The 25,971-nt window shown below is 43.3% G+C and overlaps 1 protein-coding gene across 1 annotated transcript in view; it reads left to right on the forward strand.

The window, feature by feature from the left end:
* VWF (von Willebrand factor) overlaps positions 1–25,971 on the forward strand; it is a 121,480-nt gene that overhangs the window by 20,041 nt on the left and 75,468 nt on the right. The window contains exons 8-18 of the mRNA XM_062490908.1: positions 1,149–1,271; positions 3,725–3,836; positions 5,604–5,650; positions 8,543–8,679; positions 10,017–10,155; positions 10,765–10,865; positions 13,377–13,572; positions 14,144–14,359; positions 20,265–20,505; positions 21,304–21,398; positions 23,076–23,236. Of these exons, the coding sequence (XP_062346892.1) occupies positions 1,149–1,271; positions 3,725–3,836; positions 5,604–5,650; positions 8,543–8,679; positions 10,017–10,155; positions 10,765–10,865; positions 13,377–13,572; positions 14,144–14,359; positions 20,265–20,505; positions 21,304–21,398; positions 23,076–23,236 (1,568 nt within the window). The remainder of the gene's footprint in view (positions 1–1,148; positions 1,272–3,724; positions 3,837–5,603; positions 5,651–8,542; positions 8,680–10,016; positions 10,156–10,764; positions 10,866–13,376; positions 13,573–14,143; positions 14,360–20,264; positions 20,506–21,303; positions 21,399–23,075; positions 23,237–25,971) is intronic.

Below are 25,971 nucleotides of genomic sequence, written 5' to 3' on the forward strand. Positions count from 1 at the left end.
GCAAGATGCTGCCAGCCACTTGTTCTAGGGATTTTACAGTCTGAGTTCTAGCAGTAATTTATTACCTTTCCATTGGGACATAAAGGGCATCTATTAAAGCTCATCTCCTTGCTCAGGGTGTGAGCCAGAGACCCCATTTTTGCTGGGGCTCTTTGTAAGTCTGATTAAAAGGCTCAAGTGAAGTGAGCCTTTCTGAGGTCCCAGGGGCTTTAGAGCTCATTTCTAACCCTTGAATTCACGAGCCACAGTCTGTTTTTTTCTCCTGAGTCAGGAAAGAGGGAAGTGTCCTACTGCCACAGCAAGAGCTTAATTTTCTATCACCCTTTGTCTGTGCTATGGTGCTTTCTCAGGAGATGAAGATGATGACGATGATGGGGGTTTGGAATGCTCTGCTGCGTGAGAAGGGCTCTAGTGCTGGGCACACTGTGTGAATTGGTGCCCAAGCCCAGGGCACCCAGGGCACGATCACTCCCTCGTTACCCTCCCACCTCTTCAGCAGAGGATTTGCTTGCAAAGGGCAGGCTATAACCTTTCATTCCCACTCCATGCCCCCGCAGTCTTGTAGGGTATGGTGTGTGTATGCATTGAAGAGAAGGAATGCCTGTAATACAATGTGTTTGCATAATGGCCTGGCCTAGAAAATGGCAGCAGTGGAGATAGCATGGCATGGATGTTATCCTCAGCTGCTGGTACTCTGGAAGAAGGATGATGGGATTTCAGAGTTGTAACTGTCTCCTGGCTCTCCTTGGAAACACCAAACAGGAGAATTTAACAAATGAGTGGAGTAAGTGCATGGCTTAAAGGTACAAAACTACCACGTCTCTCCAAATTGCTTAGATATTGTCGCAGAACTTCTCCCCAGGTTTCATTATTCTTAATGCACTTGGGTTTAGTTATTAAGACTCGATTTATTAGAAAAAAGATCGGCTTTAACCTCTGAGTATTTATTATGCTACCTGACAGATGATGATATTGCAGCAAACTGAAAATCAAATATTTCTAAAATGTTCTGCTTTTAAGAAAGAAATAATTATTTGGAAGCTGACATGACCTTTGGTGTCAATGTGGTTCATCCTTTGATAATGAAGGGATTTATTGATTTAAGAGTTATTGAAGAATTTGCATTTCTAATTATTTAATTGTTTCAGGGCCAAGATGTCCAGTTGGCATGGAATATAAGGAGTGTGTATCACCATGTGCCAAAACCTGCCAGAGCCTGAATATCAATGAAGTGTGTCATGGACAATGTGTTGATGGCTGCAGCTGCCCTGGTAATTTATTTACTGGGTTATTTACAGGGAAACATTTGGCAGTCAGGCTACCTATTTTATTAGGAGAAGGAAAGCTGTGTCTTCCCTTAAATTTTCTTGAAATCAGAAACACTTCTTTTTTTCTGGGACCATGCCCTAGAATAATCCAGTTTTTGTAGTGCCTGTATGCTCACTCCATGAAAGGGCCATTTTTCAGAGCCAGCTAAAAAGTAAATGTTTCTGTGAAAATCAGTACCAGTTAATGTTCCAAGATTGCCTTTATTTCTTGGTGAGGGATTGCTTGCCTTGATGTACTCCTTCTGAATTGCTTGGGTTAGAGGCAAATACAATTAGGGGAAGAAACAGCAGAGAATAAATACACTGAAGGAATTTCTTGCAGAAAAACTGTACATGTAGAGCTTGCACTGCAATTTCAAAGGTCTTCATGATTTAGGTGAATAATTTAATTTATTATTGAATCTTCCATACAGAAGATTTGATTGGATTAAAGGGAACAGCCCAGCCACACCAATCTTCCACTTCTGTCTGTTGTACTTAAAACAACTGCAAGAGGAGAGCTTGATTCCTGGCTCCAATGCTCCATATGCTTCCATTTCTAGCTGGGTTTTTTTTCTGTTTGATTTTGTTGATTGGGTGCTTTGTTTTTTCTGAATCGGACTATCTCTGCATTTTAGCCTGTGTGAGCTTTGTGAATGCACAGAGGTGTTTAGTGTCCCCTTGTACAAGATACCAAGTGCAGTGGAGGTTTGCAGAGATTTGCTTTCCAAAACAAGGCAATAATGACAATGCCAGCCTCGTTTGAAGAGTCACTGCATTCAGGGTTTGGTAGTTTCCCATCCAGTTGCCAGTCTGGAGGTTCAAAGGAGTGGCAGGACCTGCGAAGGTGCTCATGGAGGGTGACAGGTGATGTAACCACACTCCAGAGATTATTTTGTTGTGAACTCTATTTGTGCAGTCCTGGAAGTGTTGGAGATAGCTGAAGGAGATGAATCCACTGGCTGCACAAGGGCTCTCGCTGTATTTTTCCTTTGGTAGATGCATTGGTCTGTTCAGCATGGGAAAGGTCTAAGGAGAGAGGAACTGAGGAGCAGAGAAGCAGGAGCTCCACAGAAAGGGTAAAGGGCATGAAAATAGTGATCAGCAGTTTGAAACTTTTACTGCTATTTGTTGCACAGCCAGAAGGGAAGAACCTGAATTTGAGTTTGATAGAAAACCAGGAGGATCTGATAGAGGGATTTTTGATGAGGATTCTGCCTTCACTTAATTTCCCTCCAGTGCACCAAGAGCAAACAGGATCTGAAAGATATTTGACAAACATCTTCTTTATTTTTATTTTTTTCCCTCTGTTAAATGCCCCTCACAGTTATATTAATTGCTGTAAATGGAATTACTCTTGCCAGGAAAAAAAGGCAGGCATTCTGCTTTCTTGTGCTCTCAGGAGAGCTGCAGAACTCTTAAATGTTCAGATCTTGTGATTCTCTCTCACTGGAGGGATTTTCTCAACAGCCAGTATGTTTCCAGGCAGCTCTATGGGAGGAAGAGGAGAAAGGAGACTTACCTGGGTCTCACTGTCAGTGATGACTGCTGCTGCTAGGGAAAAGAGCCAAAATCTCTGCAGGCAATTGGAAGGAGTCCCTCAAAGAGAAGGGAGAGGATTGTTCAAGAAAACAACTGTTTTGCCACAGCAGTTCTTTTGAAAATGGGGGAATATCAGCTTTCTCTCAATACAGGACTTTTAATAGAAATCACTATAAACTAGCAATAGAAGCAAGAACAAGTTTCTACCTTAGAAAAGTCTCATAACTCTTTTGTGCCTCCATTTATGCTTGGAGGATAAAGAACTCTCTCTATAGAACAGGTAATTACAGTTGTGTAATATGGAAACCTCAGCAGCTGGACAAGTTGAGAAGCTGGCCCTTTTGCTCTTTGCCTCTGCAGAAGTTTAGAAGTGGCTTCTTCTCTCAGACCATCTCTGCTAAACTTACATGGTGTCCAAATTTGTTTCTTCATTCCCCACTTTGCCTCATCTTTGCTTCTCTTATGACAAGATCTGTGTGGACATCCTTTACTGCAGCCAGTGAAGTTCATAGTTTTTCCAACAGTCAGGTCCCAGACTAGCTCCTATCAACTTTGAATGTGCTCCTTGTGTTTGGTTTGTCCGTGTCCCAACATGTGGTCAGGACCTGAGGATATACTAAGCAAAGAGCTTTTCTGGGAGCACCAGGAATGCTTTGTTCAGCTTTTCTGAGGGAGAAGCAGCACCAGAAGGAAAGCAGACACCTGTGAGGCTTTTTGGAAAGCCTTATTCCTTTTTATTGTTGTCTGTGACTAAGTATGGATAATAATGCATATGAAGCCTTGGAAAAGCATATGACGAGCAAGAAAATCTAACTGTATTTGTGTTTCTGTCCCTGTGTGTGACATGGGTGTCTGATGCTACCTGACCTATCCAGAGGGGCTGCTCCTTGATGGTGAACGCTGCATTGAAAGCTCTGACTGTTCCTGCATCCACTCTGGAAAACATTATCCTCCTGGCTTCACCATCTCCCAGGACTGCAACTCATGGTAAACCCTGTGCTGCTCTGGTGTGGTTGCTGTAGATAAGTACGGCACACTGGTCAGTGACTGTTTTACATTATCTTTCTGGAAATCTCTCTACTTTTAAAAAATTTCCTTTCACTGGCAAAGGACTTTGTCTCTTATTGGAATTGCCAGCCCCTTCCAAGAAGTGAGCTGCTCACAAAGGCAAAATCAGTTCTGTTTTTAAAGGGATATTTGATCTGATAGAACAAAATGAAGGTCACACTCCTTCAAAGAGCAGAGAACTACCTGTTTCCTGTGGATAAGACAGACCAGCAGGTTCCCATGTCTGGGTAGTATCAGCAGTGATGTCTTTGTTTTGACTTCCTACATGCATTTAACCTCTCAATCCTATTTCTTTCCAAGAGGACTTAGCCTAAGGCATGTCCTTGGAACTTGTTGCAGGGCTAACGAGGGCTAGCTTGGCTCATGATTTTTCTTTCACTCCTGAGTACAGGACTGGAGGGGAAAATCAGCACTTTAAAGAAAGGAAGGGGAATTAGTCACGTATTCCTGATCTGGTTTTGTCTTCAGTGTGAACATATTTGTGCAAGGAGTTTGGACAGCTCTTTACTCAGAGGTTTCCAATTAGAGCACAGAAGGAGGACTCAGTGAAGACCATGATATGAAGAAGAAAGGTGGTCTGTGCATCATCCCCTTAATCAGAATCTTTTCGTTACCTGCACCATGTGTCCCAGAACACAAACCATAACCATGACATTAGCATTTTGTCTTTTTCCCTGGAGTCCTCTGCAGCTTTGGGCTTGTCCGCATTGTTCAACCTTAGTGCTCTTGGGAGATGAGTGTAGCCTGTCAGGCTGGGGTTTTAATTGCTTGTGTTTTGTTATTGCTTCCTGTTATTGCAGCGATGCTGCTGTGGAGAACGTCATTCCATTGACTCTGCATTTAAAATCCTCAATAATCTGCCTCTCCACAAAAGGTTTTCAAGGGCTGGGATAACTACAGGAATGAGAAGAATATAGTAGCTCTTGAAACAAGGAGTGCAGAGAGGCTTGGGGATGATCAGAGCAGGGGAGTTGGATGTAAGAAGAAGCAAAGTGGAATAGATTTGTTTAAGGGCTAATGAGGGAACTTTCACTGCTTAACGATGGGCTGTGAAGAGGATGGGGCCAAAAATCTTCACAGAGGCAAACAGCAAAAGGTTGTGAAGCAATGGGCACAAGCTGCAAATGAAATTCTGTTTTGTCATAAAGAAAAATTCTTCTCCCTTCTCCAGTGCTGTACTGGGACAGTTGCTCAGAGAGACTGTGGGACTTCATCTTGGATATTTCTAAACTCAAATGGGCAAGGTCCTCACCCACCTGATCCACCTTTGTCATTGCTTACTCTGAGTTGGGGATTGTAGTAAATGTTTTTTCTAAAAGTCCCTTCAAATACTTTTCCTTGTGATTCTGTTGTATTGATAGATATACCTTGGGAACTGCATGGAACTCATTCCATGTAAGTGGGATATAGCTGAAAACTCCATTAAACAAAGAGCTTCAGCAGAGTAAAACAGAAGTCCTTGAGTTCTGCAACCATACCCATTCATATTACCAGCAGTTGCTGTCAAATGATGGGAAGAAGGGATGAATACGTTAAGAAATGAGGTTATGGGTGATGGAAGGGATGTTGGGGACTGATCTAACTTCCCTGGAACAGGTGACCATTTTCAGTCTTTTTGGGAAAAATGTGCAACAGAAGATTTATATTCATATACTCTTGCCTAACTTGTTACTATCTCTTTCCTAGCATTTGTCGACGTGGCATGTGGATCTGCAGCAATGGGGAATGCCCAGGTATGTTGGCTTTACTCTTTTCATGTTTTGACAAGTAAGCCTTGCCTACAACCCTCCCACTCACACCCCACTTGTATTGTTTTTTTACTCAAAAAAGCAAATCTTTGTTCTTCCTTGCTCGCTCCAGTAAAATCCAGTTGTGATCCTAAGTTGTTCTCCTGTGACAAGTCAGACATTTCCCTGTGTGGTTTATGTGTAACAATAAAAAAGTCTTGTTTTGTGGGAAGGCCAGTTCCTGGTTTGATTATTTAATTTGCCAGTTATAAGGGCCTGTATGTTCAGAGGATTGGCTTCCAGGTAGAGGAACACTCCTGGCTTTCTTTGACCAGGTACAATTCCTTATTGTACCTTATTGACCGTGACAATTCCCTCATGGTCATGTTGTGGGTGAAGGGGCTACAGCCCCAGGGAGAAAGTGGCTGCTCTGCTTTCCATGAGTGCTGGCAGATTGGAGAGGCAGCTCTGCAGATGCAGACCAGGGTTATGGCTGGACAGGAAAAGAGAGATTTGGGGGCTTTGGTGGTTTTTTGTTGCGATGAGACAGTGCAACCTTCACAAATTAGTGGAATTGCAACAGTCTTAAGGTGTTCTATCAAAAAGTCTGTCTTTTTCTAGTAACATAAAACTTGCCTGGCCCATCAATGCTCCATTTCCTCCTGCTTAAGACCAAAGGAACCCAAAGTATCAGCACTTAAAGAAGAGAATGGGGGTGGTGTATGCAAATACTCAAAATGCAGATGACATTTTTAGTGAGCTGTCCCCTGTGCTTGTTTGTTAGAATCTCTCCAAGTGCAGGGAATCTCACTGTCTAAAACACTGCCTCAAGGACACAGCCCAGGCTGATTTGTTACATCTTTTAGCTAATGGGCAGCAGCATGATTACAAACAAGAAATAGATGCTTTTCTAGTGTGAGTTTTTCCCTTAGGTTATAGCTTTTAATGTCCTTGCTCTCCAGGCTGTCATGAGTATTCCATGGGCCAAATCTATATACTTAACTCCAGCCACGTTTTCTTCATAGTGATTATAGAAGTGAAGATAAATCTGGTACTGAGGCTTGCAAACAGATGTTGATATCCAGCTCTGTCCAAGAGACAATACAGCATTACAGCCTTTTTCTGAATTGGGAAGCTGTCCCAAATGAGCAGAAGTAGCAAAGAAAGGCAGCTTATTTTTGTACCTTCTGCCAATATATCTAAATCAGTTTTCTCCTAGTCTTGTTAAAGACTGAATGTTGTGTACCTGCAGCTGTTGTACATGTGCCTGCTAAAAACTCTATAAACTGTACTGAGACAATATGGGAGGGCAGCAAAGCCTCCCAGAGCAGCCAAATTTATATTTTTACCTGTGCTGTTTATCTCTACTTGAAGTAATATTGCAGCATATTTTCATTGTTGGTTAGTTACCACAAATATATCTAAAATAATGTGTCCAGAAAATTTATGTAGTTACTGGTATAAACTCTAGGTAGTTCTGTTTTTCTTTTGACCAACCTTTTTGTCAGGAAAGATTGCTTCATATTGTGGGAGTGAATTGCCCAGCTCTAAATTTGGTGATAAGGTGAATCCACAGCTGGAGCTGGCTGGCACTACCAAGAGGCTTTCAAGCTGATATCATAATGGAAATAATTCCGAAGGCAGAAGGTTTCAGGAAATATCGTGGGATGCATTACATCAAATGGAATAGACAGAGGGACCCATAAGAAGAAGACTTGGCCACAGAAAAGAAATTTTCCCTTCAGGAGCAATGCCAAAGGCTGGAATTTGTCTTTGATAGCAGTCCCTAGTTCTCTGTGCTACAAACCATGTCCTCTTGTTCCCTCAGTGCAGAGAATGCCCTGGAAATCAAACTCCAAGGGATGACAAACATCCGGGAGGTACTGGACTTCTCTTAGGGTGAATCAGGGCTGTGCAAGGCTGGGAATCCTCAGGATCTGTGCTTTAGCACCAGCTGGTTTAAGATAGTAAACACTGAATAATATGCTGAAGAGGGAAATAGCCACATGATGTTCATTAGACAGATCTTCTGTGGGACTAAAAGGCTGTGAAGAGAATAACTATGGAGCTCACCTTCCAGCTTGTAACATTTAACCTTTCTCCAACCTTTGGCTGTAGACTCACCACCTGAATTTTGCTGTGGATGAGGAAGTGGCTGCCCACCTTGTTTACCATGGGATCATCTCTAAGTGTGATGGTCTTTTCATATGGAAGATTTTTCTCTGCAAGCTCTGTGGAGTTGGAGCCTTTTCATGCATTTGCATGACAGGGTACTAAATCCCAATGGTGGTATCTGGATACTGCCTTCCTGGAAATGAAAAGCCACAACTTACTAAAACACCTTCAAATATTGATATGTTTAAATAGCTCCTTTTTCTAGTATGAAGGTGGTCAAGTGGGGCTTTCACATTATTCTGTGAGGACTTTAGATATAACTATTGTAACTGTAGAATTATTTTAAACTTTCTGTTAGTTGAGATGATTGTTCAGGGTAAAATCCAGCATAAATTCTACCCTTAGAAAGACACCCAGAGATATTATCTTCCATCTCTTCATTCTCATAAGGTATTTTATGTTAAAATAACTTATTGGTATTTAAGGCATCCCAACAAAAGAATATAGGCTTTTCCATAGGCACAAATTTCAGCTCTTGAGTGCAGCTTATTCTGTGTTCCCCAGTTGTTGTTGGTTCCTCTGTTACTACTGGTAATGCCTTACGGAAATACACAGTGAGATTAAGATCTTGATGGTGCTTTCTGTCCGTGGGGAGCTTGGGCCTTGTACAACCTGTTCCACCAGGGCTGCTCTGCCCCCTCAGAGGCTTCTGGGGGCTGAGCAGGATTTTCATCAAAACTGGCACTGGGGTGATTAATGTTTTCTTTTTGTTTTTTTTTCTAGGGGAGTGCTCTGTCACCGGCCAGTCCCATTTCAAAAGCTTTGACAACAAGTATTTCACCTTCAGTGGGATTTGCCAGTACTTATTTGCCAAAGATTGTGTGGAAAATTCCTTCTCTGTGATCATTGAGACGGTGCAGGTAACAGCAGCCTTGGCTGGTGCCTCTGTGCACGCTCTTGAGAGAGAGGGCAGGGCTGTGGGGCTATGACATGAAATGCAGATGCACAGGCCAACAGAAGTAATTTCCCTATGAGATAATTAGTTTAAATAACAGATGCAGTCTTTCTCCTTAGTTAATAAGTGTTTTGCTTTTCCTCACCACCATTCCCAGGAGCCTGCCTGGAAATGCAGGCTCATGATGAGGTGTGGAGAATGGGCTCTCGCTGACTCTTTGCCAGCTGAGCAAACAGAGGTGAGGGTGCACCCCTTGCAGAGCACCCTGGCTTCTGGTGCCTCCCTAGTGCCTGTGGGGAAAGGACATTTCCTTTGACAACAAGGAGAGTGCACTGGCAGAGCAGTGCCTTGTGTTGCTTCCCATTTAGTCAGACTGGCTGGTGGTTTTTTTTGTACTCAGACAGCAGATCCTGACTCTCTTTGCTGTCTTCCCCAATGGATGTATGAGAAGCAGTGCAGAGAGGTGGGAAAGGGAGCCAGACTGGTGCAGGAAGGGATGGAGAACCTGAAGGAGGATGTCACAGGGAGGTTAACACAGTTGTGAAATGAATCGACTAGTTGTACTTGGGAAAAGGTGAACAAACCTAGAGACTGAAAAGGACCATTGAGGAAGAATAGGTGAAGAAAGGTGGTGGGGACAGAGGAACTGAAGGCAGGGAGAGGTGCAATGGAGACAGGAGACTGACAGGAGGGAAGGGGAGTATCAGTATGTCCAGCAGCACCAGGGAAGTTGCAGGCTTTGGAGAAATGGGCTGTAACAGTTCTCCACACCATCTGGATCTGTCTCCTGCATTAGAGAGCTCTGATAGTGCAGTTCTGAGGTCATCGGTGCTTGGGAACCTGCAAGACTGGTTTCCACTGAAACTTCCCTTTCGAAATCAGGGAGGAGAAGTGGGGCCCCCGCATTCCCTGTTCCCCATCTGGGTGTCCCACAGCTGGGAAAATAAATAAGATTCTCAGGAATGTGAACTGCATGGCTGTTTCCCAGACTATGTGGGTCAAGTGGCCTTCCTGCCCCTGCTGCAGCTGTGGGGCTGGTCACTGCTGTGGGTCACTCCCAGGGGTCTGGTGGAACACCCACAAATCCCTTTCCAAGTTCTGAGACAGGGAGTTCAGCCCGGTGTGTGATTAGTGGGATAATGGAGGGAAGGCTGCCAGCCTGCTGTTTGTGGGTTGCAGAAACCAGATCTATAAAACCAGTGTGACACTCAACACCTCCCAGATTTGATGCCAAAAAGGCTTCTGGGACTAAGTAACTAAGAAAGTGAAAACTTGAGGTTTGAGGCAGACTTTTCTCTGCAGTGTGCAGATGATCCTGATGCCGTTTGCACACGCTCAGCTTCTGTCCGGATCCGGGATATGGACAACAGCATCATTAAAATGAAACATGGAGGAGGGGTTTCGCTGAATGGACAAGACATACAGATCCCTTTGCTGCAAGGTGTGTCCATGTGTGTCCATGTGTGTCCATGACTCTTCCCCAGCCGCTGAAAAGCTCCTACTTAGTAGTGGTTTTAGCCATGCCTTAGCCCAGCTTAATGAGTGTTTTCAATGCCAAACTCTCACTTGCAGTCTCTTCTAGAAGCTCTGTCATTTCAGCCTCTCTCCATGCAGCAGACACATCTTGACTTGGCTCCTATAAAATCAGGAGAATTAAACTGGTCTGCCCTTGTGAGATTTGTGAAAAGCACTGTTGGTCTGTTCTTTTTGAAATTGCTATTTTTCAACCAGAAGTTTGAAATCATGGAATCACAGAATTATTTGGTTCGGACCTTAATGATCATCTCATTCAACACCCCCTGCCATGGGCAGGGACACCTTCCACTTTCCCAGGTTGCTCAGAACCCCATCCAACCTGGCCTTGGACACTTCCAGAGATGGGGTAGCCACAACTTCTCTGGACAACCTGTGCCAGGACCTCATCACCCTCACAGAGAAAAATTTCTTCCCAATCCAGTCTCAACCCACTCTTTGTCAGTGCAAAGCCATTACTCCTTGTCCTGTCTCTGCATCTTGTAAAAGCTCACTGACACCCTGTGGTTGCCTTCAGGTGCCCTCCGTATCCAGCGTGTGGTGAGGAGTTCAGTTCACCTCACCTATGGGGAAGATCTGCAGATTGACTGGGATGGACATGGGGAACTCATAGTGAAGGTACTTCTTCTGTCTGTTTTACTTCTGCCTGTTTGCCCCCTCTCTCATTCCACCCAAATATGTACAAAGATTTTCTTGTCTGAAGTAAAAAATTGCTTTGTGTTGCATGTTAGAAATTCCTTTCTCTTTTGCTACCCCCAGAGAGATATACAGGTCCTTTTGTATTCCAGAAACAAACACTTCATCTTACAACAGCTTGGTAGTTTTTTTTCTCCTCCTTTTTTTTTTTCTTTTTCTTTTTTTTTTCCAGTGTGTGTGCAATGACAGCTGTTATTAAGCACAAACAGTTTTGTGTTTCACTCAGCAGATATCCTTCAAACTGGAGTTTTGTTTTTATTTGCTTTGACTGTCCTGTCTAAACCAACAGATGTGTACGACTTAAAATAGGGGAAGAAAAAGGCCTCCAGGGACACAGTTGCTCATATTTTCCAGGCAATAGAAATCAGCTCATAGAAGATGTGTTGTGTGCTCCTTTTACCACGAGGAATATTTGAAGTCAACCTTGATTAACAATTAGGTTTTGTCGGTGCTGCAGACACAGCAGAGTCTAGAAATACCCGAGCCAGGTTTAACAGAAATTATCTGTAAAGAAGCTGTAATCACAGCCCTGCTGCCTTTGAACCCCCCTTTCAGTAGGGGTCTGGTCACTGAGAGAAATTTTGCCAAGAAAACCAGTTTTTCTGGGATTTTCTGCTGAGTGGTAAATGCTGCCTTCCTTGAAGCATGGCATTGCTTTTGCATTCTCCTTGCCAGCCCCAAAATCTGTCTTAAATGTCACGTCTGGCAGACTGAAAAGGGTTATGAAAGCCAGTTCAGAACTGAGTTCAAGAGTTGAGAAGAAATCAGATAAGAAAGGTCTGGAATAATTTTAGAAAGCAAATGGGGGTTTGTGGTTTTTTGTTTTGATTTAACCTGTATCTCTGCACTCCGAGGGTCTAAAAGTTCTTTTGGGGCTTAGAATAATTCACTTCAGTCCCTTGGTACATCTTGGGAGTTTTGGCTTTCCTCAGTATTCAAAGTATTTTTCTGCCTGGTCAGAGACCTATATAACCTGGCAAATTTTTTGTCTCACTGAAAACAAACCTAAATTTCTGCTCCAGATCCTCTACCCATAAAAGCTGGAAGTTTCTCCAGTTGTCTGCTCCTTCCCTTGCTAGGCATCTAAAGCAATTCTTTAATTGCTTTTGGAGTTATTTTATGCTGGATTTGTAGACTGACCTGTTGCCAAGTATTGCGGACAATTGGAGGAAGTGATACACTTCCATTACCTTCTTCTGGCAAAAATTCTTGCTGTGTTCTTCAAGAAGGCTCCCCTTTCTGTGACTGTCTGATATTTGTGATTTGAGCTTCCACTCCAAAATACACCACATTTGGACTTGTGTGAGTCATTGCTCCATCTGCAACGTATGTGAAAGAGTAGTAATATTCTTAGTAGTAAGATTATTTATCGTCTAAATGTTCTTTTTGATGCTCTGTATTTATTCTCTGACCCCTGTGTTTGAATGCTGGCTAGTATTAGGTTATATTTTGGATGATGTTTTTTTTGTTGTTATTTATACAGAAAAACAGTTTTCTTTAAAAATGTGGATTTTTATAACTTTTTTTTGTTTTTTTCACTGGTTACTCCTGCAAGCCTGCCTAAACTAGGACTCAGCTACATGGATACAGAAGGCTAATGTAACATCAAAGCTTCTGAGTAGTTGATAGTGTTTGTAAAGTACCAGAGCTTTACTCCTAACAGAAACTGACAGTTCCTACTAAAATAAAAAGCATTGGTGCCTTTGTGATGCAGATATTGCTTAGGAGATTTCTGCCTGTTTACCTCTAGGTTTGGGGTGATCTTTCAACTGCCCCTTGATTTGCAGCAGGAATAAAGCAGGGTGAAAAGTGCATCTGCTCTGTGGATTGTTGGAAATTTTGCTTTTAGTGTGCCTGAAGTTTCCTCTATGTGGGAGGAATTTCTAAAGTGGGGTAGCTTTAGGAGTATTAGTTTATTCCTTCTTTTATCTAGGGTCCTCCAATATTTTATCAAAGGAACCTCTCCAATATTTTCTCAATCTTATGATAAAACAGCCTCTTTAAATTTCCTTCATCATCCAAATTTCCTTTAAAATGTGCTAATGTGCTCCCAGATGCAGTGTCTTTCCCCAAAGTGCCGTTGGAATTACATTAAAAAAATGCAACCCCCACTGTTGCCCTGGTCATTTATATAAATTAAGGGTGAGAACAGGGGAAGACTAAACTGGACTGCTGATCAAGGCATAAAAATAAGCTATTTTTCTCTTAGTCACCCTCTGAAATTCACTGCACTGTGCAAAAATTGTCCAGCTGTTATTTTTGTTAGAATTTTGAAAATACAGTACAATGACATTGTGTCTGTAGTATTTTGATGTGTGTTTGAGAATTTTCTTGACTGTTAAACTGTGTATGATTAATTCTTTAAAAAAAAAATCTTGCTCTACAGTGGTAACCTGTTCTGGAAGATGACCAGGCTAATGTTGTGTTCCTTAGGTGTCTCCAGTCTACTCTGAAAGGATGTGTGGGCTGTGTGGAAATTTTGATGGGAACCAAGGAGATGATTTTCTTACCCCTTCTGGCATGGTGGAATCCCTTCTGGAAGACTTTGGAAACTCCTGGAAGCTCAATGCAGACTGCCAGGACTTGTTAAAACAAGACAGTGACCCCTGCAATCTTAATCCTCATTTAGGTACTGAACTCTATCCAAAATTCAAGTGTGCAGCAAATGGTGATCCTCCATTATGTAAAAAACAAAAAAAGAAAATAAAGAGAAGAAGCTAATGTTGCTTATATTACCACCAAGGTGGCTGTAATACATGTTTTAAAAAACCTAATAAATAACAGCAATAAAAAAAAACTCACAGAAAGACTTGTATTGATGCAGGCTTCCTAAGGAAAATGTAATATTTTGTGACAATTGAAATAAAAAATTAGTTTAGTTTTACAAATATAAAAAGGGAGCAGAAAGCAAAGGCCCTGTAAAAGGAATTACAGCACCAGAAATAGTGCTAACAGAATATAAAAGCATTGCTTTTCCTTGATTTGTTTTAGTAGTGAAACGCTATTCTTTCAGTAGAGCTCATGACATATGAGCTATAGTGCTATCTGTGCCTGCCTAATCCTGTTTTATTCTTGTGGGGTGTTTATTTTTATTTTTTTTTTAATAAAAGGAAGAGAAAATGCTTACTGTGGCTCCTCTAGCTTTTCTTGAAAGCCACTTTGATCGAGTCAGTGTGAGCATGTAATTTTTCTCTTTTTAGCCAAGTATGCTGAGGAATCCTGCTCAGTTCTGATGGCTCCTGCCTTTGAACCTTGTCACCATGAAGTCAGTCCCACTCCCTACGTGAAGAACTGCCGCTTTGATGTTTGCTCCTGCTCCAGTGGCAAGGATTGCCTGTGCTCTGCCATTGCTAATTATGCAGCAGCCTGTGCCAGGAAGAGCATCCTGGTCCAGTGGAGACAACCCGACTTCTGCCGTAAGTGCAATGCTGCTCAAACCTGCTTATTTTCCTTGTCCTGAAGGCATTTTTTTCTGGCAGTGTTGGATGAAAGATCTAGAATGAGATGCCAGATTTTCCTTATGGCAAACAATGGGAGTAAATCTCTCCACACTGGTAAGGATGAAAAAGGTGTTCCCAGGGACTGCTCAGCAGTGAGGGAGACAAATGATGATCTGACACAGCCCCACAGAACTTTTGTCTGGATTTCCATTTTCAGCTATTCACCTGGAAGGTTTCTGAATGTCCCAGGGTAGGAACCTCCCAAGTGATTTATAGTAATTCGTGAACTGCCTGTTTTTGAGGCCCAAGCTTCCTAGGTCCTGACCTCATCAGTGACTCCTGACTTTAGCTGAATGTGGGGTTATGGAGGAAGCACAGAAGGGCAAGACAAACTTGTATTAGAAAAGAATTTTGGCAGTCTTGTGGCACCACCCCTGCTCACAGCTAAATTTCTGTGATTACAGGGCTAAATTACTGTAGATTGCCTGAGGTTTTGTCCGAACAAATTTTGAACATCTCCAAAAACAGAGATACCGTAACCTCTCCGACATCTCCCTCTCTTATCCAGGACAAGATATAATAGCCAAACTGCCAAGCTGGAGCAGAAGAATCCAACACCTTTCATTTCTTTTATTGCTCTGTTAGGTCAATATGGTAGGAAAAAATCCATTGCCATGTAATTTTGATTGAGCACAGACATACTTTTCTCATAAATATTTGTGAAATGAATGTTTTTCCATTTTCCTGAGCAACTTTGTTATTAAGGAAAGAAGACAATTGAAAAAATTGGGGGAAAGCATGTGTGCTTGGCAGCTCTCCAGATTTGTTCTGATACTTCTTCCCAAGCAGAGAGTGGGAAAAACATGTATAAACTGAGTGTGTAGAAAGTGGAAAAGAGTGAGATCTCTGGCCTTCAACTTGGTAGGGTCTGCAAGGTCAATAACCACAGCTTCTGCAGGCTGGGGAGTGTTTGCTGTGAATGAGAACATACCCAGTTTATATTAAACTGCTGTGTGGTTTTATAATATTTTACCTAGTTTATGTAAATGTTCAGATAGTGGAACAGTAATGTAATAAAAATCCTTTCAGAACTCTGCAGGTCTGGAGGCTGAAAGAAAGAGCAGCGATAATGCCCCATTGCTCTTTCTGTAATTGAACAAGTCAATTTTCACAATTAATCTTTAATAGTGCATAGCTTCTTCTTCCTTTCTGTGCATTACAGAGAGCTTTGAGCTCTCACAAAGTGATGATTTCCCTGATTGCAGATCCATCAGCCCCCATTAAATAATCCTGGTGCCCTAGACATCTCCTGTCACATGAAGGAGAGCAATCCCTCTTTCTTAATGTGCTTGAGATGTGAATGTGCAGGTTGTGTAATTTGTGCTGATGGCCCAGAGGCCTGAATGTCTGCTCCACCCCTACCTTTATTCCCAGGGAGTCCACTTCTTGGGAAATGACTTGACAGAGCTAGTTTGCTTGATTTGGAGTGGATAAGTGTCAGGGAGCAAAGTCATTAGTGTAGCACAGCATTTTTGTGGTGTGCTAAGCTATCAAGTGCATTCAGCTCCCCTATCTTTGACATTATTTTAGTTGCAGTTTGATTATTTAAGACCTGACTCATACCCCTGTAGCCCACCAGGAATAAGCACCAGAACCAGTCCCTTCATGGTGCAAGGGAGGAGCAGACAGGCCATGCTGTGAAGGGCTGTGTCTCTTGTGGAGATGCATATAAAAAATTGGGTAAAACCCAGGCTCAATGGCTGAGCCCAGAGAGTGGTGATGGAGTTAAACCCAGCTGGTGGCTGGTCACCAGTAGTGTTCCCCAGGGCGAGTTTCATTTAATATTTTAATCGAGGATCTGGGTGAGGGCATCAAGTGCATCCTCAGTCATTTCTCAGACAGCACCCAGCTGGGTGGGAGTGTGGATGTGCTGGAGGGCAGGAAGGCTCTGCACAGGGATCTGGACAGGCTGGACCCATGGCCAGCCCAGTGGTCCGAGGGTCAGCAAGGCCAAGGGCCCGGTCCTGCCTCGGGTCACACCAAGCCCTGCAGCTCCAGGCTGGGGCAGAGGGGCTGGAAAGCTGGGAAAGGCCCTGGGGGCGCTGGGGACAGCGGCTGGACATGAGCCCAGGTGTGCCCAGGGGGGCGAGAGGCCAATGGCACCTGGGCTGTGCCAGCCATGGTGTGGCAGCAGGGCCAGGGCAGTGACTGTCCCCTGTGCTGGGCACTGCTGGGGCCACACCTCAGATCCTGGGGCACTTCTGGGAACCTCAGCACACGAGAGACACCGAGGGGCTGGAGCGTGTCCAGGGAAGGGAACGGAGCTGGGCAAGGGGCTGGAGCACCAGGAGGGGCTGAGGGAGCTGGGAAAGGGGCTCAGCCTGGAGAAAAGGAGGCTCAGGGGGGACCTTGTGGCTCTGCACAACTCCCTGACAGGAGGGGACAGCTGGGGGGGGTCAGGCTCTGCTCCCAGGGAACAAGGGGCAACAGGAGAGGAAATAGCCTCAGGTTTCACCAGGGAGGTTCAGATTAGGTTTTATGTAAACATTCTTCAGGGAAATTGTTATCAAGCACTGGCTCAGACTGCCCAGAGAAGTTGTTGAGTCACCATGCCTTGAGGTATTTAAAAGCCACCTGGATGTGGTGCTTAGGGGTATGCTTTAGTGGTGGACTTAGCAGTGTGAGGTTAATGGCTGTATTCAGTTATCTTATGGTCTTTCCCAACCCAAATATTTCTTTTCACCTGTTTTGTGTGTATATTGTTCTGTGGAACAGGGGAATCAGTCAACATGTCCCTTCATGATTTTAGGACATGTTGTTAAGCCCATTATTTTCCTTAATGGGGTAGTGCTGGGGCAGTTGGTGGCTTTGCATGCCTTGTGTAAGAGGACTTGTATAGGATAAATCCAAGAGTGCTTGGAGTAGGGAATTAAGGACAAGCTCTGAGCAGCGTTTGAGGATGGCTACAGTGCATGGTGGAGAAGCTGTGTTAAATCTAGTCCTGGCAGGGTGCATCTTCACCCAGAGGGGGCAACATTTTCACCTTGTGTTACTTGAGGAACTGGTCATGGTTTGTCTCTTTCAGTCTGATTTCAAATCCTGCCCAAAAAAGCTGAATGAGCTGTTCAATGCAAGCACATTTTCCCCAGTGCTTTCCCACTGCTTCTCATCTTATTCCTGGGATTGGCTCTGCTTCAGAACACAGCACTGAGCTATTTTGGTTTTATAGGAACCATCCACAGAGACTAGATGCACCTTGCCTTTTCTTCTTGTTTTCCTGTCAATAAAGGGGTAATTTTTTTTAGTGGCAATTACACAGTGGTGTTACACAGACAGCAGGCCTCTCCCAGGTCAGTTGTCTTGCCTTTTTGCTGTTAAAAAAAGATGTTTCTGGGAAGGGATAGAGCAGTATATTGGGATCTGGAGTTACAAGCATGACATTGGGAAGCATAACTGGAAAAATAGGGATGTTCCAAAAATTTTAGGAGGTGCATGGGCAAGGAAAATCATGGAATTGTTTGGATTGAAACGGGCCCTAAAGATCGTCTTGTGCCAAGGGACACCTTCCACTAGACCAGGTTTTTCCAAGTCCCTTTCAGCCTGTTCTTGACCACTTCCAGGAATGGGGCGGCCACAGCTTCTCTGGACAACCTCTGCCAGAGCCTCAACACCTTCACAAGGACAAATTTCTTCCTAATATCTAATGTAAACTTGCTCTCTTTCAGTTTGAAGCCATTCCCACACATGGATTACAAATCTTTATCTAAGAAAGGAATCTACTGAAAAGTTATCCCTGTGGACAGGGAGTGTTACCACTGATTAGAAAGTAGGAAAGGATGTTTAGCTTGGTTTTCCCATCCTTTTCTGAATCTTGAAGCTCATAAACTGTTGTACCCATCTGAAATCCACCAAAGCAGTTCCGTGTTTCCTGAGATTCGTGTGTAGCAAAAAATATTTTTTGCTAAGGCCTCATGGTTGTCCTGCTGGGACGTGCCTTTAGTGATGAAAGTTATTTTTAAAATGGTCTTCAGCTCTTGGCTGTGCCTGTTCAGGGTTTGATTTAGCACAAAGATCAGGTTTGTCTAAGTTAGAAGCACATTATTGTGAATGGCTGTCTAAGACTCCTGTAACAGTGAATGAGTCTACCTTCTGCTCAGAATTAGGAAGCACTGGCTGTATTGATGAGCACACATTTTTTGGGCTGGGTTGGGAAAGTTTAAGCAGTTGGGGCACAAGTCCCAGTCTTGAGAGATTTTTGCTCTTAAGATGGGTTCAAGTCACCTTAGATGCTTCTGGGCTGGACTTTCAGTTTAGGGTGTTGCACTCCCATGTATGGGGCTGCAGGAGTCTCATGAGAAAGTGGTGCAACCATGTCTCTATTCAGTAGGCAGGAATAATTCTTCATTTCAGAAGAGCTTTGTGAAGGTGACCACGAACCATGGTCAGCATGTGGGCCTTGTTTTGCAAGTCCAGTGAACACCTGGCTGAGGCTGCAGGCTCATCCTGTTATTCCAGGGCTCATCCATGTTATTCCAGAGTTTCCAGGGATGTGTACTCACAGAAGAGAGCAGGGATTATCTCATCATTCTGCAGGAAGAGCTTTCTTTCTCTGTAACACTTTGATCTTGGTTTTAGCAAGGTACAAATGTGCCAACTTTCATTTGCAGCTGCTTCCCTTAACATCGTTCCTCATCACCTTACAACTGTTTGCTGTGGAAGGTTGCTACAAACGGATGGTGTAAATCCTGCATATCAGGACGCCTGTTAAATTCAAACTCTTGATGAAACAAGCTCGTTTTCTTGTCTTCTGCAATGTGTTGCCACAGCTGCCACCTAGTGCTGATGCTGATGTGTGCAGAGGTGAATGCCTCAAAGTCAGCCCTATAGAAGTGGAGGTTTATAAACAAAGATGCCAGAATGGCTCCAAAGGCAATAATTAGTCTCCATATAAAAGAATTTATCATCAAAAATCGTTAGTATCAAGGTTTGGCTCCATGATTGTTAAATTACTTCATTATTTGCTCCTGTTTCCATGGAAATCATGGAGTACTTCTGGGATGTGAGGCTGTAAAGTGTTGCAGCACTCCTGCTTAGCCAAGTGGAAAAGTACTTTCCGACTTATTTTTGACCAACTTGTCCCTAGAGATGCTGCAAAGGAAGACGGGTGTAAATGTGTACATGACACTTGTAATGCTCCTAATGCATGGGATCATGGAATGGTTTGGGTTGCAAGGGACCTTACAGACCATGTCATTCCAATCCCCTGCCATGGGCAGCGACACCTTCCACTAGAAGAGGTTTTTCCAAGGCCCATTCAGCCTGGCCTTGGACACTTCCAGGCATGGGGCAGCCACAGCTTCTCTGGGCAATCTGTGCCAGGGCCTCAACACCCTCACAGAGAACAATTTCTTCCTCATATCCAATCTAAACCTCCTCCCTGACAGTTTGAGGCTATTTCCCCTTGTCCTGTCACTCCAGGCCCTTGTCAATAGTCTCTCTCCATCATTTTGTGGGTTCTCTTCAGGCACTGGAGAACTTCAGTTAGGTTATCCTGACTGTGATCCAGAGAATAGCAGAGGTTGGACAGAGCTTGTGTTTCATCTTCTGGGTGAAATCTTGTGGCTGGATTTCCATCACAGAGGTTGCAGTCTGGTCCTGACATTTATTGGGACCTTCCTTTAGTAGGGTTTTGTTTGTGTGTATATATAAGCAGTGCCTTAGGCTGCTCTGGTGCTGCAGTTAAGGGAGGATGCTGTAACACTCCATTGATGAGTAAACTGAGCAGATATCTTTTAATCCCAAGATTCCCAGCCTGTTTTAGGCAACTCTTCCTTTAGCTGGAGTTGGATCAAATGCCCTTCTCCCTCATGTGTTTCACCAGCAATGGCCTGTCCTGAAGGCCAGGTGTACCAGCAGTGTGGGACGCCGTGCAACCAGACATGCCGCTCGCTGTCCTACCCGGAGGAGGACTGTGAGCAGCTCTGCCTGGAGGGCTGCTACTGTCCCCCCGGGCACTACCTGGATGAGCTTGAGCAGTGCGTGCCCAAGGCCCAGTGCTCCTGTTACTATGATGGGGAGATCTTCCAGCCAGAGGATGTCTTCTCAGATCATTACACCATGTGGTAAGTGCGCTGTTCGTAACCCTTCTCTACACACCGTCACTCCAATTTTTGGATGGCTTGAGTTGGTAAGTGGGTCAGTTCCTGTGCATCTACTGGAACTAGTTAAAGAAACGGCAAGACTTTGCCTCCAAAAAGCCAAACAGTGATTTTTTCTGTTATATCTCTCTCTCCAGTTAATTTCAAATGCCACCTTACTCAGAATTACTTGGTATTATGCCCCGTTCTATGAACAGTTCCTGCCAGTTTGAAATGGAGCTTAATTACTGACAATAGCTACTTTGTGGGCTTTTAAAATGTCACTTTAATATACTATGCCTCACTTCTTAACTGTTAAAACCTAATTACCTCTTGTCAAAGATACAAGTATTAAAAAGCATTTCTAATTATTAAATAGAGTAGCAGTACACTTGGAGTGGGAATGCAATTGCTGGGCAAGCCCGGTTTTGGGAACAGTGTCTTCTTTTTTTCCTCTCTGCCACAAAAATCCCAAGTTTCAGGACCTAGGTGGTCCTTTACCTCTTTCCACAGCAAAGCTGACTGTTGTCTTGCCTAGCTTTATCCCTGTGCAGCTGCACTAGGGCCAGCAGGCAACTGGGTTGCTGTGCCATTGTATCCCATCAACTCCCTTATAAGGGAAGTTTGCCTTTAATGTTGGTAGGCAAAGTGGATGGAGAGAAGCAGCTCAACCCCACTGAGGTGTAGTTTTGTATTCTGACAAGTTTCTTGTTGACTGCAAATCAGCATAAGTGAAAGTTAAATGCCATTTCATTAAATATAAACTCCATTTGTTTTTCTTAGCTATTGTGAGAATGGATTCATGCACTGCAGTACAAACAGAGCTCCTGGTGCCTTCCTGGCTGATGTTTTTGCTGATGAGAGACCATCTCCCAGAAGTTAGTATGCTTATAATATTAATATCTTATTTTGATATTTTTCCTCTTCAGTCTCTTGGTAGTGTAGATTGGAGAAGAAATTCCAGAGGTTGCAACAGCTGTGATATTATGCAATTTTTTTCTATTTTTATTATTATTATTTTTATTTATTTTATCTTTTAGGGGATAGAAGCAAAGGGGATGTGTGGGAAGGTGCAGGGCTCACTGAATCTCACCTCTCAAAATTATAATTATAATTAGCCACTGCGTCTCTCTTGAGCTGAAAAGTTTAAAGGATGCCTTGGCAGTGATCTGAGGTCCCCAGTTGCTATTTGAGCATTTCAAGACATTAGTAACTCATCAATTTTATACCTTCTGCTTCTCACTAGTGGGATGCAAACTCCTTCTGGTACAAATGAGGCTTTTAGTGGTCTGAGGGTTATACTGCTGCCAGGTTTCCCTTGTGCTTCCAGCCAGTGGGACTCTCCATGAAACCTCCTGGAGACTGACTGCTGCCAAGTTTCCCATCAGTGGATAGGTTTATCTAACGTTTGACTGAAGGCTGTGAGAGGTGCATGGGAACACTTGTAGCATCTAACTGGGTTTTGCAGCATTGGAGAAAGGCCAGCAGTGCTCTGGGATCTTCTGAGGTTTCCCGCTGATCCATGGATGGAGCTTATGGGATTGTCATGGGACAGATAGGGGGTTTGAGAGTGGATGCATGTCAGAGGGGGCAGGGCTAGTGAGGCTTTGGGGAGGCCTGGGAATATCCAGGAGCTGGACATGGTGATCCTTGTGGGTGCCTTCCAGCTCAGGATAACCTATGATCCCCATGGGAACACCAGTAGAGCCAAACACAATGTCTTCCATGGTGCACTGACAAATGTACCTGTACGTGGGGTCTGGAGGAAATTTATGGTTGATATTTGCTTTGGAGACAAAGGGTTATTGTTTGTCTTTGCACCTTCTCATGATAAACCACCTTCTAGAGGAAAACTCTGTAAATGGCTCTGTAGGTACAGGGCAGTGACTTCCTTAATGTTGCTGCTAGGACACCAGTGACAGTGTCACTGGTTGGGTCATCTGTTCTTCAGGTGAAGCCTCCCAGGTAAATATCTCCCCAAATTCTTCTCTTAAATGCTCCTAAGACATACTTTTCCTGATAATAGGATCTCAAGACTTAGACGACCTCAGAGAGGTTTACTGCTAATACCACTGGAAATAATATCCTGGGGTTTCTTGCGACATTCTGATCTCCTGTCAGATCCTGAAGTCTCAAAGAATTTGTGTTGAAGCTCAGGGCACTGTTATTTACAGTCACCAGTATTCAGTGTGGGAAATAGGTCTAAATACAATAATATATGATGCTGTTGCTTCTCAGAATATCAATTTTCTGCTAACTTTGTACAGTGCCTGGAGGTGTTTGCATAGCCCCGGTGCAGTCTGGAATTGCACTTTTATGCTTAGTGCAGCTTTTTTGCTTCGGTATTAAATACCTGCTTTCATGACAGCCTAACTGAGGTCACTCCAGGGGAAGTAGGGGCTTCTTTGCCATGTCATGTGTAGCAGTGTTACTCCAGTCTATATTCTAAATTAGCTTTCTAATCAAAGTTGATCCACCTTTTAGAAAAATACCATGCCACCAATACTTGAGTTCTCATTGCACACTTTGTAAACTCTTTTTTTTTTTTTTTAAAGTAAAAAGGAGCTTGACATGCAGATTTCCCATGGAAAAAATTATCTGTCCTGCCAACAACCCAAGAGCAGAAGGAGTGGAATGTACCAAGACCTGCCAGAACTATGACCTGGAGTGCATCAGCCATGGCTGCATATCTGGATGCCTCTGTCCAAAAGGGATGGTAAGTAAGTTTCAATACAGCAGCAAGAAGCAGGTCCTCTTTGCTGTCTTGCCTTCATTCTCTCCTACCAACAGTCTTCTTGCAGCTTGGGAGTAAGTGGTTGTGAAGCATTGACTGTCAAGGTGTGGCTGGGCTGGCTCAAAGAATGTGTGTTAGTATATCTGCACTGAAGATGAACTTTAGCTTGTAAAAATAATTATTAATCAAAATTCTAAAGCCTGCTTTGAAGACCAGTTTGTTTTCCTTCAGCTCTGCTCCTAAACCCTCTTCAGTCTTGCTGAACTTTGTCAGTCAGAGAGAGAAAAGTATACCCATATTCAGGCTTATCAGAAGGATGGAGCACCTTTCCTCCAAACAAAGGCTGAGGGAATTGGGATTGTTCAGCCTGGAGAAGGGAAGGCTCTGGGCTGACCTCATTGTGGCCTTCCAGTGCCTGAAGGGAGCCCACAGGAAAGATGGAGAGAGACTCTTGACAAGGGCCTGGAGTGACAGGACAAAGGGGAATGGCTTCACACTGACAGAGAGCAGGGTTAGATTGGATATCGGGAAGAAATTCTCACCTGTGAGGGTGGTGAGGCCCTGGCACAGGTTTCCCAGAGCAGCTGTGGCTGCCCCATCGCCCCAACACTTCCATGTCCAAGGCCAGGCTGGATGGGGCTCTGAGCAACCTGGGCTAGTGGAAGGTGTCCATGCCCATGGCTGGGGGTTAGAACAAGATAATCTTTAAGGTCCCTTCCAGTCCAACCCATTCTGTGATTCTCTGATCCAGCCATTCTTCCTGCTGATACTGGTTCCTCCTTGTCAAGTCTCTCCAGTTGCCTTCCTGTGGGCTGTACCAAATTGAAGGTTCCATGTGAGAAGGAATGTGGGATATGAAACTTGCTCAGTATATGCCAGGGGATGTCTTGGAGTTGCAGGTGTTGTACTAAACACACTTTTTTTTTTTTCCACTGAAAAGAGGCTTTCTGGATTCCAGTGTTATGTCTCACTGCAACCTTCACATTTAATTACTAGTTTTCTACCCACAAATTCCTTCAATTGTCTTTCTAGAAAACAGCTCCTCCCAAATTCTTATTATGCAGTGATTTCTAGCAGCAATAGAAACATATATTTTGAACATTGCTACTGTATTTTGCTGATAAACATACATTTATGTAAATAGATTCTACTGCAGAATAAAATGCCAGTTCTAGGCAAAAGCTCAGGCTTGTGAAATGTCCTGGAGGTGAAAAAGAACAGAGTCTGAAATCAACCATAAATTTTCACTATGGTTTTAAAAACAAGTTTTACTTCTTTCCACATTTCAGTCTGTAAATGTCTATCCTTTAAGTGAAAAATATTCCTAAATAGTAGAGAGAGAGGAAAACTTAGAAAAGCTTTGGTACTTGAAAAACTCCCAGAGCTCCAGGGTGAATAGTTTTTTCTTTTAATCTAGCATTCACACCTCTGATTCAGTGAAGAAGCCTGAGATTTTTGGTTTCAGTTCTGAGATATAGTAATATCATACTTTTGACATAATTGTAAGGAAAAAAAATATGATACTACTCCACAGGAAAAACGTCCTGATCCCCAAACCAGCTTCCCAGTAATTAACCTTCATGTTTGGTACTGTATTTAATATTCTTTTTCAGTAAATTGGAACAAGCAATTGTTTCATAAAATTGTTGCCACTAGAGTAGTCTTTGGCCTTTTGGAATTGGAAACTCCAGCTGACTTTGCAGTGACATGAAACACACTCCTGAGTTCAACAAGGTGGTTTGTCAGGTTTTGAAGAATCAGGCTTGGTATTTAAAAAAAAAAAAAGTAAAATAAATTCTCTGTCCACTAGATGACAGTATGGTTTAATCTTTACTAAAGTAGCCTGGAATTACTTCTCAATGGCTTCCCTTGTGGCAGAGAATAAAAATCACGAGATGCACCAAAGCCATAATGGGAGAAGCCCATGTGGAGATGATCTCGTAAACACTGCCATGCAAAGTCAGGATCAAGCTCAATCCCTGTTGAGGTGTGCCCTGTTTGCCCTGTGTTTGACTCCTGGCTCCACAGGAGCTGCCAGCTCATTCTCAAAGAGCAGTTTCCTCCTCCTTACCGAATGGGATGAGGTTTGGGAGAGACTTTTTTTCTTATTTCTGCACTCTGCAATGAGGTTTTGTGCTCCCCTACTAAAGAAGGATTTGGGATGGTGACCAGGATCTCCTTTCCATCCTGTCCTTTTCTAACACAGAGTCTCTGGAAGCACAGAGACAAAGCTCTTCAAAGTCAAATCAAAGTGCAAATGTATATTTTCCAGGCTTGTACAACAGAGGTGAGCAATAAAGAGACTTGAAAAAGGAATTTATTAGTCAGTGTCCCTTATTGGTGTTGTGTAATCCTGCCTAATTTATGAGCACTCACAGAGGTGAGCTGCTGTTTGCAGGAAGGTCTGTGGGAAATAGCAGATTACTCAACGTGTGTTCCCATAAATATTTGCACATATTATCATGCTGGAAGAAACTGTGCATTCTTACTGAAGATTTTTTTTCTTCTTACTCTGCTTGTGGTACAGTAGCATATGGAAATTATCAATGCTCACAGATGATAACTTCTTAGCTTGAAAAGAAAACCTAATTTCTTTCGACTTAAAAATAAGTTTAGTTTTCTAGTTCATTTTGACTTAGTATTTTACATTGTTTTGATTTCTAGCAAATAAAAATGTTCAATGTGTCATAAAAATAACTCTTCTTCTGTCTTTGATC

Source organism: Cinclus cinclus, chromosome 4 (genome assembly GCF_963662255.1).
Source record: "Cinclus cinclus chromosome 4, bCinCin1.1, whole genome shotgun sequence".
Taxonomy (NCBI): Eukaryota; Metazoa; Chordata; class Aves; order Passeriformes; family Cinclidae; genus Cinclus; species Cinclus cinclus.